This window comes from Clupea harengus, chromosome 8, assembly GCF_900700415.2.
Source record: "Clupea harengus chromosome 8, Ch_v2.0.2, whole genome shotgun sequence".
Classification (NCBI taxonomy): Eukaryota; Metazoa; Chordata; class Actinopteri; order Clupeiformes; family Clupeidae; genus Clupea; species Clupea harengus.
In genome coordinates this window covers 16,081,224-16,101,043 of record NC_045159.1, presented here as the reverse complement: position 1 = coordinate 16,101,043, position 19,820 = coordinate 16,081,224, and the positions used below count along the sequence as shown (strand labels likewise).

The 19,820-nt window shown below is 42.4% G+C and overlaps 2 protein-coding genes across 34 annotated transcripts in view; one reads left to right on the top strand and one right to left on the bottom strand.

The window, feature by feature from the left end:
• dlg2 (discs, large homolog 2 (Drosophila)) overlaps positions 1-15,425 on the top strand; it is a 185,016-nt gene extending 169,591 nt beyond the window's left edge. For 21 of the 33 annotated variants that reach the window (XM_031572109.2, XM_031572120.2, XM_031572118.2 and 18 more), the window contains 10 exons: positions 1,516-1,692; positions 2,081-2,156; positions 4,163-4,262; positions 9,785-9,835; positions 9,964-10,065; positions 10,463-10,483; positions 10,883-11,055; positions 11,255-11,364; positions 11,491-11,582; positions 12,286-15,425. In XM_031572109.2, coding sequence (XP_031427969.1) covers positions 1,516-1,692; positions 2,081-2,156; positions 4,163-4,262; positions 9,785-9,835; positions 9,964-10,065; positions 10,463-10,483; positions 10,883-11,055; positions 11,255-11,364; positions 11,491-11,582; positions 12,286-12,392 — 1,009 coding nt within the window. In that variant the 3' untranslated portion in view covers positions 12,393-15,425. Of the gene's footprint in view, positions 1-1,515; positions 1,693-2,080; positions 2,157-4,162; positions 4,263-4,973; positions 5,020-9,784; positions 9,836-9,963; positions 10,066-10,462; positions 10,484-10,882; positions 11,056-11,254; positions 11,365-11,490; positions 11,583-12,285 lie in introns of those variants that run through there. The other 12 variants (XM_031572122.2, XM_031572111.2, XM_031572107.2 and 9 more) reach the window with 4 other exon arrangements.
• Positions 15,426-17,353: 1,928 nt separating this feature from the next.
• LOC122133093 (protein FAM161A-like) lies at positions 17,354-19,732 on the bottom strand. Its single transcript, XM_042708495.1, has 4 exons — positions 19,666-19,732; positions 18,607-19,395; positions 17,795-17,894; positions 17,354-17,425 (listed from the first exon to the last, which is right to left on the bottom strand). The coding sequence occupies exons 2-4, from the start codon at positions 19,263-19,265 to the stop codon at positions 17,354-17,356; spliced, it is 831 nt and encodes a 276-aa protein (XP_042564429.1). The 5' UTR covers positions 19,266-19,395; positions 19,666-19,732.
• Positions 19,733-19,820: the final 88 nt, after the last annotated feature.

Below are 19,820 nucleotides of genomic sequence, written 5' to 3'. Positions count from 1 at the left end.
TTCTGTTGTCATGGTAATCATTAGAGGCTGGAGTGCAGCCAGGAGATGGATGTGTTGAACTGGTCTCTCATTCATGCCTGAGAGCCAGGTGACTCACTCCACTGTTTGTGAATGTCATTTACGCCAAGCTAGTTAGATAGATGGAGAGAGAGAGAGAGAGAGAGAGAGAGAGAGAGAGAGAGAGAGGGTACTTAATTCATTTCAAGAGGAAATTTCAGTGTTGTAGCAACAATTCACATCAAGGACATAAACACACAACTCACAAAAAAAGACACACACACAGAGAGAGGTAGGTAACCCAAGGTAACAGGTGGAAATGGCCATGGACAAATGCACTTCAAATGACAGGTGCGCTAATGCAGTAGCATGAACTCCTCAGAAGCAGGCTCCAAATGTGGATCTGTAATGTGTAATGGGTTTTTTGTATGTCCTCCACTGATTGTCTTCTTTAAAAGCTTTCTTTAAATTCTTTCTGATGTTTCTAAATGTTTCATCTTAATCATGATGGCGCCCTCACAAAGTGGCTTGGCTTTTGCTCACCACCATTATGCAGCTGTCTTCAGGTTGTGTGTCTGCCTTGTGTCAGCCTTGTGCGTGTTACCTGGCCAATGCATAGGAATCAGGTGACCACTCTGACCTACACACGTGTGTATTCTCCCAGTGTCTCTTCATTTGTATGTTGCATTTTCAGATCCTTGTTGACGTCAATAGTTGTCATAAATGATGTATGAATGATTGTTTTATTGTACTCGTTTCAACTGTATGAATAGTTGTTTAGTTCTACTTCTCTCATCTGTGTGAGATCATCACTTTGGGTGGTAATGTACACAGTGGGCATGTCTGACTGTGGGCAGTAGCACAGTGTGAGAGACCCTGTCGGGAGAGGCATCAGAGTCGCCTCCCTAAAGTTTGGCATAGTGATGATGGCAGAAGGCACTGGGTTACCGTGGAGACTCGTTTGCCGTGCTGCCAACACATTCATTTAGCACGGTCCCCTCAGCGCTGTGATGTCTCCTCTTCCATGTCAACAACACGATTTAAAAGCTTTCCTCTCCACGTCGATCTTGACTTTCTCTTGTGGTCTTACTGCTACGGTTTTCATAACATAATAGAGATATATGTTTATTACATCAGAAAACCACTATATGAGGTTAAATTCCTATGTACTAAGTGGCAGAGAAACCGTAGAATTACATGAGTGTAAAACTGGACTTGTGGGCCGTTATGTCATCACTCATGATGATGTGAAAGGCAAGCATAGTAGCAGCTGCTGTTCAGCACGCAGCATTTCCACACTGGCAGCAACACATGCAGATTTGAGCCCTGTGTGTCGCTCTCTCTCGCTCCTTCTCTGGCAGCGTGGAGCTCAGATGGTGACAGACTGCTGTGGAAAGGAGGGTGCGTGGGCTCACTGTGTGTGTGTGTGTGTGTGTGTGTGTGTGTGTGTGTGTGTGTGTGTGTGTGTGTGTGTGTGTGTGTGTGTGTGTGTGTGTGTGTGTGACTGTGTTTTACCAGGGCTTTGTTTGACTATGAAAAAGCCAAGGATAGCGGTCTGCCCAGCCAAGGCCTGAGCTTCCGTTATGGGGACATCCTCCACGTCATCAATGCCTCGGATGACGAGTGGTGGCAGGCCAGGAGGGCGACGCCTGATGGAGACAGTGAGGAGATGGGCGTCATTCCCAGCAGAAGGCGGTAGGCCTCTACCACGCCATGCCACACCACATTACACCACACACCGCACCACACAACACCACATCACCACACACCAAACCACACCACATTACACCACACACCGCACCACACCACACCACACCACACCACACACACCACACCACACAACACCACATCACCACACACCAAACCACACCACATTACACCACACACCACCCCACCACACCACACCACACCACACCACACCACACCACACGCCATGAGCTTTACTTTACTTTTGTGTGAAGTGAACATGTCAGAAACCACACTGCATTAGTTATAGTATCTGAAAGTGCACTGACATCAGTGCTGTGTTTTGGCTCACCTGTTCAGGGTTATTTGATGATTCGGCCATTTTGTGCTCCTGCAGAGTGGAGAGGAAAGAGAGAGCTCGCCTGAAGACGGTGAAATTTAATGCTAAACCTGGATCTATTGATTCTAAAGGGGTAAGTTGCACAAGTATTCCTCTCAGTCTGTGAAGATTTTTATTTTATTTATAGGCTTGTGTCTTCTGACAACACGACTGTTTTAAATGCCAGACTTTACCTTTGAAGTCAAACAGATCTACTGATTAGCATTTTAGGAGGCTTTTTTTTCTCCCAGGAGGGAAAAAGGGGAACATGCTTTTTCGAAGGTCAGGGCTTCACCTCTCACAGCAGATCTGACTTTAGAACAGGCCAGTCTCCTCAGCAACCCAAGCCCCCGTCTCCCGTCTCCCGCCTCTCTGTGTTTGTTTCCAGTCAGCCACATCCGCCCATCCTTCCCGACACGCAGCCATCAGCGTCGGCAGGAAGCGGCCCCGTAGGCCTGCCACAAGTCATCAGTCCCATTCAATAGCACACGTCTGAGAGCATGAGAATCGCATGCATCACGCTGGAGAGGACAATAGGTCTGCTTGTGATTGCATTTTATTTATTATTTTTTACAGAAATCACAGTTGGCTCGCTTTGACACATCATTTACTTTGAAGTAAATTGTAGCGTGATTGTTTTTTTTGGGGGGGGTGTTTCATATTAAAATCTGTGAGGCAACCATTCTGGCAGCAAAAGCATTGCGATTTGCCCAGTATCCATAGCAACATCCTAAGCAGCTTTTTGCATGTTCTGGGGTTTCCTTAATGAATAATAGCGGCGTTTAAGGCAGGATTATTCAAGCACACATAAGACACTTATACTCATGCTTGGTAGAGTGATAAAGGTTTGCAATAAAGGGTTTAAAAAGAAGGATTATTGTTTGAAAAGCAAGATTTTATTCCAGTGGTAGAAAGGCATTAAACCAGTCAATACATACATGATGTTTACAAACATGCACAAACAAATTATTATTTTCTTTATTTCTTAGCTCAACATCCTGGCATTTCAAATCATGACCAGTGCCAGATGGTCATATTTCTACTTGTGGTCATTGTTACAAAGTTATCATTGTTACAAAGTTATCATTCTTTAAACAGCTTCTTTAGCTACTAGCACGATCACTAGTAAGAGGGAGGGGAAAGCTAGCCTGACAGGAACCAGCCAATCAGGGCACACTCAGCGGACATAGCAGCACTCTCATTATATTTAATGTGTCGACAGGTGACACTAGCCATATTGTTTTGTGCTATGATCAATCAGAGCTATTATTTGCAACAGACAGGTCTGTCTTTAAACACACATATATCCGTTAATATAATAGTATGCCGCACTTAAACATGCCGCAGCCAACATGCACATCAGCTCTCGTCAGTTGTCACGTGACGGATACATCCTGCATGTTTGTTTGAGGAGAGACTTTTCTTTTCGCACACCTCCACTGTGTCGCATCTGGCTTAGCATGGACCTGAGTTTGTTAACTGCATGACCCATGATCTGTTTTTGTTTTGTTTTTAGTGTTTTTTTTTTTTTTATATATATATATATATATATACAGTATATGTTTTACATTTTATTTTTTTACAATTTTAATTATTGTTTTCTACCTTCATGTTCATGCTGCTTATTTTGTTGTGGTTGCTATGTTATGTTTCATTTTGCCCATGTCTGAGAATATCCCAGGCACGTCTGTGGCAAGGGCAACAGCGATGGTGACCGCTCAGGGCTTAGTATTCTAGAAGTGTCTTAATGTTATACATTCTTGTTAAATGATTGAGTGGTATATTTAGTTTGAATCTTTCCTATTGATGATAATCATAACACTATGATGCTTTTGGGAGACTAAGCCCAGATCCTTTTTCTTTCATGGTTTTCTTGGTTGATCACAGAAAGTCAACATCTCCCAACACAAAATAAAAATTGCAGACCACATAGAGAATTACTTCACTGAATGAACATTGATTATTTTACCAAATGATCACCAGTTGACTGGATCTGCCCTCACTGATGTCCCTTCCCACAAGATGTTACAACTTGTCATGTGTGTCAGCATGCGTGTGACCTGTCCCTGTCTGGCCCCGTGCTCTCTCTCCTCTTCACAGTCATTTAGTGAAAAGCGTAAAAAGAGCTTCATCTTTTCACGCAAGTTCCCATTCTACAAGAACAAGGAGCCGGGTGAGCAGGATGGCAGTGACTCCGAACGTAAGTAGCAGCTTTGGAGATTGGCTCAGTGGACACACACACACACACACACACACACACACCATACAGATCATTTTACAACCTGCAGGTTCCCACACATCAGCAGCCGTTCAGCCCACACATACATCCAGCAGGGCACTGGTGCAGGCAGGTGTAGGGCGCTCTTGGGTGTGTGTTCGGCCACGTGATGGGCCGGGGTCTGGAGGACAGACAGAGAGCTGTGTGTGTCCAGGACTGAGCATCAGCAGGCAGTTCTGTGGCTACTATTCAGCTCTGCCTCACTTGATAGTTTTAAGGCTAACTGTATTAGTTAACCACCAATTGGCACAGGGCCTGTGAAGGACATTCCCTGCATTGTAACTTGAAAAATAAGAACTATGGTTTAGTTCTTGTTAAAAAAAAAGAACTGTATTAACGAGTCAGAACTGTGTCAGTGCTCAGTGTGGACGCTTTCAGCTGTCTGTCTCAGACTGGCTGCCGGGCCCAGCGGAGCGGAGCTCTTCGTTGGGCCGGCCAGAACTTCTTCTCCTCTCATTCCATTGACCTCTACCTTCCTGTTCTGCGGCTGTGTCCCCTCCTCTCTCTCTCTTTCTCTCTCTCACTATATCTTTCTATCTCTTTCATGCTCTCGCTCTCTCTCTCTCTCTCTCTCTCTCTCTCTCTCTCTCTCTCTCCCTCCCTCCTTCCCTCGTCTGCGGGACGGCCATGTAGGACATTCCTGGATTAGGTGACGACGGGTATGGGACAAAGACACTGAGTAAGTCCATGCAGGAATGGTCCCATCTGTAGCACGACACCCCCCTGCCCGAACCCAGTCCATCCCATTTTGTGTTGGAGTTTTGAGTTTTCCCCTTTTCTGTTGGTTTGGTTTTCTGTTGGTCTCCCACTGCTGCAGTAACATGTGAAGGGCGGGTGGTGGTGGTGGCATTAGGCCATCGGTGCATGCTGGTTAGGACGTCCGACTCCTGAATGTCTTCAACTCTCACTTAATGCTCCCACTCACCTTGTTTATGCACTGCATTACCCTCCCCTAAATATATGTGTGTATATATACACATGGTCCTTTATGTTGGATAAGGGTTTGTGCTTGATTAACATTGCTTGTTTGAGTGTCTGTGTTATTCCTCTCTGTGCTGTTGCCATGGTGGTTATTTAACTACTGATACATCCTAAACTGTTTGGAGTTTTTGTTTGTGTGCATTCTGGATAAACATGCTACATACAAGTTGAAAGAATTAAAAACAAAATTAACACAAAAACCTTAATTAATTAAAAGTTAAAGGAAAATTAAAAGTGATGTATATGAGTAAAAGGAGTTAAAAACAATAAAACTCTGTGAAATGAACTGTTTTTCATTAAGCTTCTGGAAGCTTTTACCCATCCATAACTTCATATCAAGTCAAAAAGAGGCTGTAAACTGTCATGTCCAGAAATAAATCTTGGTATCATTGGCAATAATAAGAAATGCTTCCCATGCTTCCTGAATATCTGTCAAAGGGGCCATAAATAGAGTGAGAACAGAAGGGGACCTAATACCAATACCCTGGGGAACTCCACGCGAGAGGGGGCCAACATTCGAGAGGACATCAATACTGACCACTAAAGCCCTATCAGATAAATAAGAGGCAAACCACTCTTTTCCCCTTACCCAGGGAAGGTTACTTTTCTACTAGTGCTGTCAAACGATTAAAATATTTAATCGCGATTAATCGCATTTATATCATAGTTAACTCAAAATTAATCGCGATTAATTGCACATTTTTATCTATTCTAAATGTCCCTTCATTTATTTATTTTTTCCATCATTTTATTTTTATTTTAATGCCCTTATCAACATGGAAAAGTGGATTGGCTTGCTTTATGCAAATGTTTTATGTTATTGAAAACCAACATTGCCAAACAGGGCGGTACAAAATAAAATTACAAAGTGCACATTTCAGGTAAACAAGGACTCAGCCTATATTGCAGTTAAACCATGGCTTAATATTTTCTTTTTTCAAGTTTGCTGGGAACATAGCAGTCAGGCCTCTTATTTCAGAAACAATAAACCGTAACAGTTAGGTTACCAATAAAAGGTAAGCCTACTACTTCTTTACTTTCAGCCAGCTGCCTGTTGACATTTTCAAACAGTGAAGCTCGCTTCTTTTGCACAACACAACTTTTAAAAGTAAACTTTCCATTCAGAAGCTTTTTATCATCAATTTCGCCGTATCGCGCTCACCATTCACTCAAACCGTAACGTTAGCCTACTACACAGTTTGCAAGGCCAAAAAGAACGTTAATAAAAAAAGAAAAAAAAAGAATCTCGCGCTAATCTCGCGATAAAAAAATGAACGGCGTTTAAATGGGTTTGCGTTAACGCCGTTAATAACGCGTTAAACTGACAGCACCATTTTCTACATATTCTACATATAAGCTTCAGAGCTTTCTACCAAAAATAATATATTCAGATGTAACCCCTTTGTATTCGCCAACATTTTGATTACTAACTAATTAAATAACATGTATTTTTCTCAGTAACTGTAACGGATTACAATTACATTAATTTTGTAATTAATTACGTGCATTACATGTAACTAATTACGCCCCAACTCTGCCCAACGCAATGCACCAGCTGCTCAAGCACCAACTGCTCGAGCAGCACTCTGTGGTCCACTGTATAGAAGGCAGCAGTCAGATCTTAGAGGACTAACACTGAACAGCCTTTTGAGTCAGTAGTGAGCAGCAGATCGTTTGTGAGTCAGACTCACCCTGATTGGATCCTATTCTTGGTCAGGTAAAATGGACTAAAAGCAGCCTTCTCAAGTATTTTCGATAAAAAATGGAAGCTTGGAGAGGTCTTAGGGGGGAATCTGGATCCAGGTTAGGCATTTTTAGCAAAGGCTGCACCACCGCAGGTTTAAAAAATGAAGGGGCACCTCATGAGACCAATGGTTTGTTTATGATGTTGAAGACATTTCTACCCACAACATAAAACACTTCCTTTAAAAGATGGAAGGGAATAAAATCAGACATCTTCACGGAATATCACACAAATTCTGACAACCAGGGGCTGGCGATCTTATCCCATGAATCAGAGAGTGAAGAAGTTGTGCAACCAGCAAGAGGGTTAAGAAAATGATTGATAGTATTAAACAGTAGGCCTATGGTGGTTCTGCTACACAGGATCTGCCAGGTAGTAATTTCTTGCTCTTTTGTCAGCATTCTGATTATTAATTAAATTATTATATAAATTAAATATTCAGAATTAATAGAGCAGTCATGCATAATGTCCTAAGACATCTGCAATCTATCCCGTTTACATTTGCGTTCAGCCCTTCTCCGTAATTGCCTCGATGTGCGGGTGTTGTCATTAAACCAGGGCTGAAAATGAGCTTCAGGGCTACACTCCCTTTTAGGCGAAATAGTATCAAGTACTTAGGTACATGCTGAGTTGAAAGAACAACTAGCTCATCAACGTCTGGCTGAGAATTAGAGACAGAAAAAGGTATGTAGGAAGCACAAAATTGGCTATGCATAGAGCTCTTTATCTGTCGCTTAGCACTGGAGGGTAAGTGTCTGATGTTTAGGTGCGGCAAGCGCACATAAAAAAAAAAAGTAGTAGCGTGTCTCATTCTGAGGTTCATTTAAGTGTGCTATGACAGCAGTCTCCAATCTGATCATAGACCCAAAACTTCTTAGCTTCAGTGAGTGTTTCTACTGAGCTGTGTCCTCAAAAGAGGAGGTTTTTGAGAAAATGCCAGTCGACCCTCTGGAACCACAGCACACTGCTGAGCATCAGCTTTTGTATGGGTTTTGACAGCCTGGAAAACACAGCACAAAAGCATACCCTACAGAGACAAGCATGCACCATGCCTGGATTTGCCAAGCCAGTGGAACTGAAGGGCTGAAATAATATAGAGTTAATATAGGGGCGTTTGGCCGTTCATAGCTCAGCTGTCTTTACAATAGTGGGCCTTATTTTTAATGAGTGTCCCATATGGGACGGTGCTCAGTTATTTGTCATGTTACACTGAGGAACATTGGGTCTTAGTCACTAATATGGATGCACAAATAATTATACAATGCACGTAGAATAAGCTCTTATGCAGGACCACTACCAGACTTGTGATATGTGCATGAAAAGATGTGTCCATTGTTGATGAATCTGAATGATCTAGACTGCATAATATAGACCCAAATGTTTCTGCGTAGGGACAATTCATTTTTTTTGTCTTTCTTTGTTGTTCTTTATTGAACATGAAACATGAAATGCACAGCGTGAAATTGCTCTGAATGTGGCATGGCATGACATCATACTGATTACATAAGACATGGAATACAAACAAAAAAAAACATCTGCATTAAAATAATCAAAAATGACATCTCCATACCGTGCTGTTTAGTATATACACAGAAAGAAATACTAGTACTTGCCTGAGACTTTTCATTTGGGAGAACACAATCTGCTCTACAGAAAGCATATGTGGGTCATATTGCGTGTAGAGATCCATTATCCCTTAGATTCCTAGTGATGGCAGCACATGTGTTTTCCCCAGAAACAGCATGGACACATTCTCTCTCCTGTTTGTTGTGCTAAAGGCCATTCGGTGCGGTGTGCATGGCTGGTCTGAGTAAGAGCGTTAATGGGCTTGAGAGCACGACTGAGGCATGAATTCAGCATAATGTAAAAAAAAAAAGCTGATTTTGCGACGCTTCCAGAACACTGTGCAGATCAAATGCCAAAAGGGCGGCCATCTCTCTCTCTCTCTTCCTGCCTTTGACACTCTACAATGTACCAAAAACAGTGGCGAGGTGTTGAATTAAAATGGCACAGTGATATTTAAATCACTTTGTTTGGGCGGAGTATGGCGTCGTCTGCTGGCAGATCAGAGTCACCCAGCTACCCCTGTCAAGCTGCGAGAGGAGAAGTGTGTGTGTGTGTGTGTGTGTGTGTGTGTGTGTGTGTCTCCAGAGTGAGGAGTTCAGCCCTTATCCAGGATGGCTCTGGTGATGGATGCGCTGTCTGCCCAGACCTCTGCATCCATCCGTCAAAGGGCTCTTCCACGTCTCAGCGCAGAGCTTGATTGATCTGGCCTAGAAGTTCAGCTGATCCACACTGTGTGGGCCTTTTCTTGCATGAGCACACCCTTCATTCGCAAGAGCACGGAAGCCCGTATCCCGGCAGTTGCCGCGGCACTGAAAGCAAAAACAAAAAAACTCCACTGGGGCTCAGGCAGTAATGAATTCTTGGACTGTCTCCTCGGTTCCCTTAAATATTTGATTCTCCTGAGTTCAAAGTGACGAAGTTTTCATTCATCCTGTGCCTGGAAATAGACTGGGATTATATTTTATATTTCATCCAATCTCTCAGCAAAGCCATCTCTGCATCCATGTCAGAATCTACACAACCATATAATACATTGTCTTACGTATGCATAAGATTTTTCAAAGCTTTTGTTTGTGAATGACCATCATTTCAGAAAATGCCTTTGAACAGCCCAGCCCCATGTATGACTATATTTATGTTCGTCTGTCCACAGGGAGTCAGGAGGATTTGATTCTTTCTTATGAGCCCGTCATGCGGCAAGAAAGTAAGTGTTTCTCTAGTCCACTTTGCATTTAATCAAACTTAGTAACAAAAGCCTCTATATGATGGCACAGGCAGCAACCTTTTTCAACATATTTGTGAATAATAGAAGCTTTCATTAAACCCCAACAGTTAACTATGCCCGACCAATCATCATCCTTGGGCCGATGAAGGACCGAGTCAACGACGACCTGATATCCGAGTTCCCAGAGAAATTTGGCTCGTGTGTGCCACGTGAGTAGAGTCCACAGTGCTAAAGGTGACTAGGGTACAGCTGTGTCCTCCTCGGTTTGTTGCCACGGATACGTAGCCTGTCTGTGATGATGCTGGTAGAGTAGAGTGATGGCAGCAAGGTGAGTAGTGTGGCAGCTGTCATCCATCCCTGGACTAACGCAGCATCATTTGTGTTTGCAGCCACCAAGTGTGTGTGTGTCTGTGTGTTTGTGTTTGTTTGTGTTGCACATTGAGTTTGGTCTTTTGTGATTTTGTTTGTTCATCTCCGCCATCCCTTGTTGTGTTTGTGACTGTCTTTATGTAGAATTTGTGTTGTGTTTTAATTTTTTGTCTTTATGTTTGTATGTTTTTTTATTTACCTGTCTTTTATTCATTTGTTTGAAAACTTAAAAAGCAGCTAACAGTTCAGGGCAATTGGGTAAGTGAGCCAATCAGTCATTAATCTATCAGTCCAGGATATAGTGTAGCAGTATTCTTCTTAGAGTTCCTAAATTTCCCTCAGGATTAATAAAGTATCCATCCATTCAGTGAGCCTTTAGATCCCGTAAAACATCACTGCGCACCACGTCCTTCATAGTCTCAGGAAAACACACTAGATCCTTTTAGAAATGTTTCATTTTTATTTACATTAACTGAAGCCATACATTACATGTTCGGGCATTTTCCAGACTGAAGGGCTACTCTTGTCCTTCTCAATGAATGCTGACACAGATTTGCACCTTTTGATGTGTGTAACATCCTGTCAACAAGTGAACGCATGAATGACTGCCCAAATCGTTTCCTTCCCGTCATCCTGCATCTTGTCATCACTATTCAGACACAACAAGACCAAAGCGGGATTATGAGGTCGACGGGCGAGACTACCACTTCATGACCTCCCGCGAGCAAATGGAGAAAGACATTCAAGAGCACAAGTTCATCGAAGCGGGACAATACAACGACAATCTTTACGGAACCAGTGTACAGTCTGTCAGATATGTGGCCGAGCGGGTGAGAGACGTCACTGTGCTGCCTAACACTAATTAACCGTTATCTGTAAACACCTCTGAATGTTTTGATGGCACTTTGCATTCTGGTGTTTGCTACTGATTGCAGTCATTTTGTGGTGTAACCACTAGCACTAGCCTCGTATTGGCTTCCCACTCCACTCATTTCTGTCGTTTATTCTTGCCTTCTGCTTCACTCCCAGGGGAAACATTGCATATTGGATGTGTCTGGGAACGCCATTAAACGGCTACAAGTAGCACAACTCTACCCAATTGCCATCTTTATAAAGCCCAGGTCCCTAGAATCATTAATGTAAGTAGAGTTGTTCTTCCTTTGGCATTATATGTCGTAAAATGTTTGAGAAATCCTCACTTTTATGTGTGAGAAAATCCAAGTGTTGTCTGGGAAGAGAGGACTAAACCAGCGCTCTGCTCTCAGGGAGGTGAACAAGAGGCTGACCGAGGAGCAGGCCAAGAAGACGTTCGACCGCGCCCTGAAGCTGGAGCAGGAGTTTGGCGAGTTTTTCACAGGTAAGCGAAGCGCAGGGGGAGCAACCTGACAGCTCGTTATGGGGGCTCTCGCTGGAGTTTACGGAGGGGTTGGCGGGGGCCGGCGGGATCCTTTTGCATATTCTAGCTCAGTTGCCTCGGAGGCCAGCAGAGAAAGCCATTACTCTCTATCATGAATGACGGGGGATTTTCAGTGCCCTCTTGAGTGCACAACTTAGTGCAGCACAGTCTTTGTTGTCATGAAATATGTATGAGTTCTGCTCAAGACATACTGTACCTTCACACTAACAAGGCACTTGATCATCGCTCTCCTCACAACATAGCATGTCAATAGCAACCGCAAGCGTGAATACCTGTTCTATGTAGGTTACTTGGCAGAGTCCTGTATGAGAGAAGAAAGAGTTTGCTTAAAATGCCAGTGAGGCCTGATGTTGAATATTATGTGGGTACCATATTCTTTGACTTTGTGACAGACCACTGGAGACAGGTACTGTGCTTAATAAGCAAGCTGAATGAACACTAGAGGAACTGTGAATGCAAAGAGTGGCCTTGCTACCTGCTACCTTTTTCTCTGTGTCTTAACATCTCTCCTCTCCTCTTTTCTCCTTTCCTTTCATCTCCTCTCATCTTTTCTCCTCTCCTTTCCGCTCCTCTTCTCTTTTCTCCTGTCTTCTCCTCTTTTCTCCTGTCTTCTCCTCTCATCTCCTCTCTACTTGTTCTACAGCTCTTGTTCAAGGAGAAACCTTAGAGGACATTTATACCCAGTGCAAAATGGTGATCGAGGAGCAGTCTGGACCATATATCTGGATTCCCTCGAAAGAAAAACTTTAAGGAACAGAGAATCCTGGCAGAAATAATTTGTAATATATGATAAATTATTGCGGCGATGGTAATTGTTAATGATAATGAATAATATTAACTTTTTTTTGTTATGTTTCTTTGTTTTTTCACTTTCAATATGAATGTTCCTGAATGTACACCACAAAGTGTTAGAAACATGGCCTCGAAAAACAGACTGTTTGTACACTTATTAATTAGTACTTTTATTTCAGCAAGGCAAATGAAACACGGTCAACAGTTGAAATAGGCCCATGCAAACAGCAGGAGGAATCTAAAGCGACCGAATGACCTGGATAATCTCACCACCACACAGGCCCCTCCTGTCCAAGCATTAAACCTCAATAAGACGGAAGAGTTCCATGTCACATTAGTGGTCGACATTTTTGGTGAATTTCGCATCTATGCACTCACGTAGCCCCTGGACAATTTATGTTTTAATCCTTCTTCCTGTCACAAGTCAGTTTTTTTATTTTTTTTTAATTCATTACATTTGTCAGATTTTATTTGGAAATGTTCCTTGGGAGATTTCTAGTTTGAAATTGTACATTTGACAACTGTGTTTTAAAAGATGCTTTAAGTAGACAAAGGGAAACAACTAGAAATAGGAAATATGACACTATATTTATATTTTGTATTGATAGAGGGCACAACAGCACAGGAAACTATTTATAATGAAGATATATAACTTTGTTTAAAAAGAACTTCAAATGTATTTTACTTGTACAATGTAGTGGTGGTGTTGTGTAGATGTAGTATTGATGGGGATGTTGTATGACACTGCATAAATACTTAGTGCTCCCCAGTCCGCTGTGGACCAGGGAAAGTTGCTGTGTAACGCCGCACTGTGGTGACCAACACGTTTCCGCCCAACTCCAGAGCTGGACTAGTCTGTCCCCTTGCCTGTTAAAGCTCGCTGGAGGCAGGGGAGATTGGCCCAAGTACCCCCACAGTGCTGAAGGGAGGGAAGATTGGCCCTAGTACCCCCACAGTGCTGAAGGGAGGGTCTGCAGAGAGGGGAGGATCCTGGCCGTGCGCTCCTAACACACCCCAGCTTCCCTGAAGCATATTGAAAGTGTTTACATGAAGTCCTGTTTACCTCAGTTAGCACGCACTGAAGAGACGGAGAACCGTTAAGGGCTCCACATAGGAACGCCCTGTGTGTCTAGCCGTTCCAGCTAGTGTACAGAAATCCTGAGTGACTCGCAATCGGAAAATTGATCGTTTTATTTGTGGCAAATATTTCAGTGTGCACATATGCAGTGCACACATATATTTATTTAATGCTTTATGTATATAGTTGAAAATGTACATGAATTTCCTGTATTTCGTATTGTAGCCCTTGCCATGCTTGGCTGCCACTGGTAGTGGATACCAAACCACAGATGCCAAAAGCAATTGACTAGACTATGTGGAGAAGATTTCTCTCTGTTTTTGCAATACTAGTGTGGCTTCTACAGCCTGGCATCATTCTGTGGTAAGGGACTTTTGACGTATTGGTCACCACTTGCCTTAAGAAGGGGAGGAGTCTCCAACATGGCGGTACTCTACATGAGTGTGTGACATCGTTGTAACCCAGGTGATTATTCAGATGGACGACTTCCAAATGGTACTGTATGACTGAACCTAGGGAGGGGGTTAAAGTGTGTGAGGTAGAAAGGATGCTTTTCAACTGTTTTGTTTTCATGGGAATGGGATAATCCGGTAGCCATCTACTAATCCCCTTCTACAGACAAAAGATACAGGCCATGACACTTTTCTTCCAAAAAGAAAAACTTTCTCTGAATTATAACTATTATTTGTAGCATATCATTCCTTCACATCAGTTATCAAAATAAACAGTATATATTTTAGGCAGAAATGAGGAGTTATTTGTGTTTTTGTCCCCCTATGGTCTTTTCATATACCTAGACTCTGGCATAGATAGAGTATATTTGTGTTTCCTCTGTTGGATGCAATGGCCAGTGTGGTAGTCAGCAGCCAGTTGAAGTGGTAACTATTGTGGTGAGAACAGTGACCAGACGCTGTTGCACTGGGAGTGAAACGGGCGAGTGGTGCTCAGCGTGTAGTGCTCTTTAAAGGGGCATTGAACACGAGCAGCGCAGTAGCAGTGGTTCGAAATGAATAAATGGGTTTTAGTTTTCTCAGGGTTGCCAGATAGGGCATTGCGACCACTCAAATTGAACTCCGCGATCTACGCATGTGCAGCAGTTATCAGAAGAACTTGAACATCGAGCATTTTTCCCTTAAATTTGGCATCTAGACGTGGAGTCGGCTGTCCTCTGTTGGTTTCGTTAGGTGTTATGCTGTGGCGGATGGTTTAACTTTGCTCTTCGTAGGACGTTGGTTTGAGGTCTGTAACTTCTTCACTTCTTCACTGTCCACCAAATGCCATTGCATTCAAGAGGCTCATCTCGAGTTCTGTTGGTTGAGTCATCGTTGATGGTGTGCTGTGTTGTACGTACAATATCGGTTGGCACTCCATTGACGGAAAAAGATGCACTCATTGTTTTTAAAAATACCGTCTCACTCCCTGTCTTCAAGTCTTAAAGAGGTCATGGCGGCACTTTACAGAGTCAGCTACTCATCTGAAGATTTACTATTTCAAATTTGACACTACAGTTATTTCAGCTGTAATTTCACTTGAGGTATGAGGTATAGTGTACACACGATTGGCCCAAGTTCATAAGCCCTGTTTTGAGTATATAATATGTATTATTTCCTTTTGTTTAATTGGTATAGAAATGCCATAAGCACACTTAACACAAATGTGACTGTATAGTTACCATCACTTATCTGTAACAGAATAATTGTTTTATTTCTGTCTTTGTTTGCTTTTTTTATTTTCTAAGAAAAATGAAGAAAAAAGAAAACGAAATGTGTCCTTTGCATCATGTTAAAAGTATATACTCCCGATTGCTTTGAAGAATCACTTCAAATACATTGCTTTAGGTATACATGAAGGAGCTCTACTCAGCATCCGTCTTGAAAAACAATGTAAATTAAAGGTTTGGTGAGACTTTTAAATGAAAATGGTCTCCTTTTTTTCCCGTTTTATGGTCGTGGTTATCATTTGCTGTCCCCTTCATCTAAATTCCTTCCATTTATGGTGAATTGGGAACAGCCCTTTCTTGCATTTGCTGAAGGCAAGAGATTCTTCTTTTTGATATTTTGACAACCTTAGTCATGTTATTTCTCATAGGTAGGAGTCACTTTTCAGACCCCATGCTGGCAAATGTTGATTGCTGTCCTTAATAAAACGCCGCTCAAAAGAGGGCAGCAAGAGCAATTATTTCCAAACACAGCAGATAGCCCTGGCATTGTTTGGGTGTGTAGAATGGACCAGTCACACCTGTGCTGAATGTCATGTTCATGTTCATGTCCATGTGGTCTACTGTTAGAGTTAAATTACTCTGTCGTGTTGTTTTGGAGAGGAACCACCATACGAAGCAATTTGTTGTAACAAGGTTGAGTTTTACTGGTAGGTACTGACACAATACAACTTGCCCAACAGACAGTCAAGTCCAGTCAAGCAAGCCGGAGAATGCGCATTCTAAAGTCTAAACAGAGGATGCTTGCACTTTTAAGGCCTAAATCTGTGATGTCACTTCTGGCCCCCTGCGCCGCCCACCTACACTGTCTTCCACTCTGCACTTGGTTATAACACATGATTCTTGTGCTATTCTACTTCTGCTTTTCAAACTGCTGACACATGTACGTCTGGACACTTTCCTTTGTGCCCCAGACTTGACCACTTAAGATTTATCCTTTTGCTGCCCTTTCTCCTCTCTGGGCCTTTGTGCCAGTTTTAGCCTACTCTTTCCTGTCCGACTCTGCTTTACATTTCCCATGTATATGTTACTTGCTGTTTTCTGACTGCCCTTTTCCTGTGATTATACTTCATTGATACATTTGATTAAATATGATATGATTAGATAAATTTGATAATTCAAATTTATCTTACACTACTAATGGACCAGTTACACCTGTGCTGAATGTCATGTTCATGTTCATGTGGTCTGCTAATGGACCAGTTACACCTGTGCTGAATGTCATGTTCATGTTCATGTCCATGTCCATGTGGTCTACTAATGGCCTGTGATCTACTGGTCAAATATCACAAGGATGGGATGTGAAGATCTGAACATTTAAAAGTTTGAAAGTCCAAATTGTCCGCAGATGTGTTATCCATATGTGAAATAATATATGAGTTCAGATACAATTTTTAACTTGAGCAGGATGTAATAATTAAGCCCTTTATAGGTAGTGTCTATAATTCTGGCTAAAGGTTGTTATTTGATCTCAACGGCCAATCATATTACACTACCTCCTTCCATGCTGCCTTCCATTTTTTTTTTTTTTTTTTTTAGTGCACACACAGAATGGACAGCTAGAGGACTGTGAGGAGCAATTAGCTGAATCGTGAACTCAACCTTTAATAGCTAGGGCTTATCGTGGACTCAAACTTTAATAGCTAGGGCTCAACAAGATGGAAAGTAACAGTATGGTTTCCAGCAACGCAGACTGGTTCAGTCCAATGGACCTCAAATGTTCGAGAATGAGGTCCAATGTCTCTTGGTTTTGAACTCGACTATGCTCAAAGGAAACAATCTCCCTAACCAAATGTCCAAATGGCTTCAGTGAATGCTGTCTGCGATCAATTTGATTGGTGCCTGCAAGCAATACAAAGAACATAATACAAGGACCCAACCTGCTAATGAATGTTTTCTGTGCCAGTACTAATGTATAGTGTCCCTGAAAACAGTATCCACAATATTTACCACCAAAAAAAGCAATCAGGTATTCATATATTATATATTGTATTGAAAACAGTATTTCAACGAAATATGCATCATTGTAGTCAGTAACTTGTAGGAATTAAGAAATAGTCTATGCTGGTCAGTATGTGCTTTTAAGTTTCCTTCATTTGAAGCTGACAGCTCTGATCATCAGTCTCAGCTTGAGTCCAAAACGTCATGTATCACCAAGTATTCCAACATCAGGAAGTTCTGTTCTTGTGTCGCAGGCTATAAAAGAGACATGCCAAAGAAGATACATCCTGGTGAAGATGAGGCTAAATAACCCTGCAGCTCTGCACAGGGAAATGCTAATGTGTTACTTCACTTGGTAAAAACAATGCTCGGAAGGCCCAAGCCATTACAGTTTAGCTTTAGACTAAGATGACTTGGTTATGTAAGGGAGGGCACTACCACGTCGAACGTCCATTACTTTCTGCTACCAGAACGTCGTGTCATCCATTAATCTTTACATATCTTCTCTTTTACATGCAGCTATTTACATTCAAACCCAAGTCAGAACGATAAGAAAGTTTATCGTATGGAGTGTACACTGAATAGTCTTCACCAGTGAGAAAATTACGCCTGAAGAACACTTACGTTGTCGAGGCTCTGCAACATCAAAGGCCTTTGTTGGACGCGCTCCATCATCTCAGCCAGCTGAACCTGGTACTCGGCGCAGTGCGCTCTCATTTCCCTCCTATCACAGAAGTCGGTGGTAAAAAAAATGTTTTATCTGTATGTAGTAATTTAACATAAAGCCATGTGTTATAATCCAGAAAGTTTAAAATTCCCTGTTGTAACACAATGAGTCCCATCATAGTGAAAGTGTCTGTTGGCGTGCTCTGAACGTATGTCCCTGTATGATCTTAGGGAGGCCGCTACACAACGCTATTTAAATCATTCAAATGTGAACAACTGCCTCAGTTCATCAAACCTGTAATACTGTTTCCTCTTTTCAGTTGCAGAACTCCGCCACTTCTGAGCAGAAATCCACATTCCAACCTCTTTATGGAGCCTGATCCGTTTATCTGACTTATGCTTTTCATACTCCATTTTTTTGGCTGCCTCAGTTGATAGTTTCTTCCTATTGAGATATAACTCTAATTACATTTGCATAATCATTGCGACTAAATGTCTGAGCAACAGGTCCCTGTTTTCTGTGAACTTAAATTATGCAGGCTATTTAAAAACAGTTCTATACCATTACAAAAAATTTACCTCTGGAGTTCACAAATGTACACTAGTGAAATAAGGGGCTCTGCCAAATCTATCAAGGTATTTAAGCTTGTCCTTATAGGTGAATCGATAAGTAGCCTAAGCCTACAGATTTTCTTTTTGAACCCTGAAAGATGCTATGTAGATCCTTCATGGTAAATGGTGTCCCATAGAAGGTGCAGACGCATTCTCACCTCACGGTCTCCTCTCTCAGCAGAGCTGACTTGGTAGGCCTCGGTGGTCCGGCCTTTGCCTTTATAGATACCGATTTCTTAGAGTCACCTTGCCACTTAATGCTCTTTAATGGCCTCTTGGTGGTGCTGGTCACCTGGTCACTAACTTGGAAACTAAATGGCTGAGGTACAGTGGGTTGCCTTTTCTGCCTGATGTTCTTGAGTCGGTCCTCAAACATGTGATGCAGCTTTGGAGAGTCTGGCACTTTGGTGTTTATGAGTGGTCTGAACGTTGACTTCTCCGTGGTTGGCTCAATGAATTTCTCTTCTGCTGGCTTTGCGTCTCCAGCACTGAAAGGACGCTGTAGGGCCAGGAGAAATTTCTTTCGTTTGTCGTGACGAATCTCGCGCTGTTTCTCGCACTCCTGGAGACTTTTCTGGTAGACACAGAGGCGAGACTTCAAAGGGATAGGGTTAGCCTTAAACTGTGGAGGTTTCTGAGGCTCAACGCTCACTACCATGCTGGCCTGCCTGGGTTTCAGCCGCCTCTCCTCCTCTCTCAAGGTCATCTGAAATGGCTCCGGTACTGTCACTCTCGGTTTGCTCTCAACTGCCTTCGGAATTAACGTTTTATAATTTGGCTTAGGGCTGTAGTCATCTACAATGAAATTTTCCCACATCCACGCCAGTGTATCAGTCTTGATATCTCCATCTGTGGTTTGTGTGTCCACCGCACGGTCTTCTCCGTCCTCATCATTCCACTTCTCTTCAGTAGAGACTACTTTTTCCTGACTCTCTGTTGTGGTTTCACTGCAGGACAGAGCCATCGAAACACTGGCGTGATTCATCTGACTAACCTGAGTCATTATAGCTACTGACTTCTCTTTAAGACCATCTATATACAGTATGTCTGTGGTGTGTGAGGTTTAGTGTGTACAACAATAACCAAAGCTTTCAAACACTGAGTGTATTAAAGAGTATTAAGGCCAAATATTCTACATGTTTACATGTCGTCACCACATCTGTTTTATTATTCTGGAGGCTATTTATGATATGTAACAAACAGACAAACAAACGTACCCTTTGGTGTCCTGTGATGCTTCATAGCTGTCAGAAAGGTCGGATGTTATATGTTTCAAAGGGTGTGTTGGCTGGAAGAGATACCATTACTACATTAGCTAAATCACACAAATTACACTAAAGGATAGATTATAATCCTAATGCTCAGGCTTCAA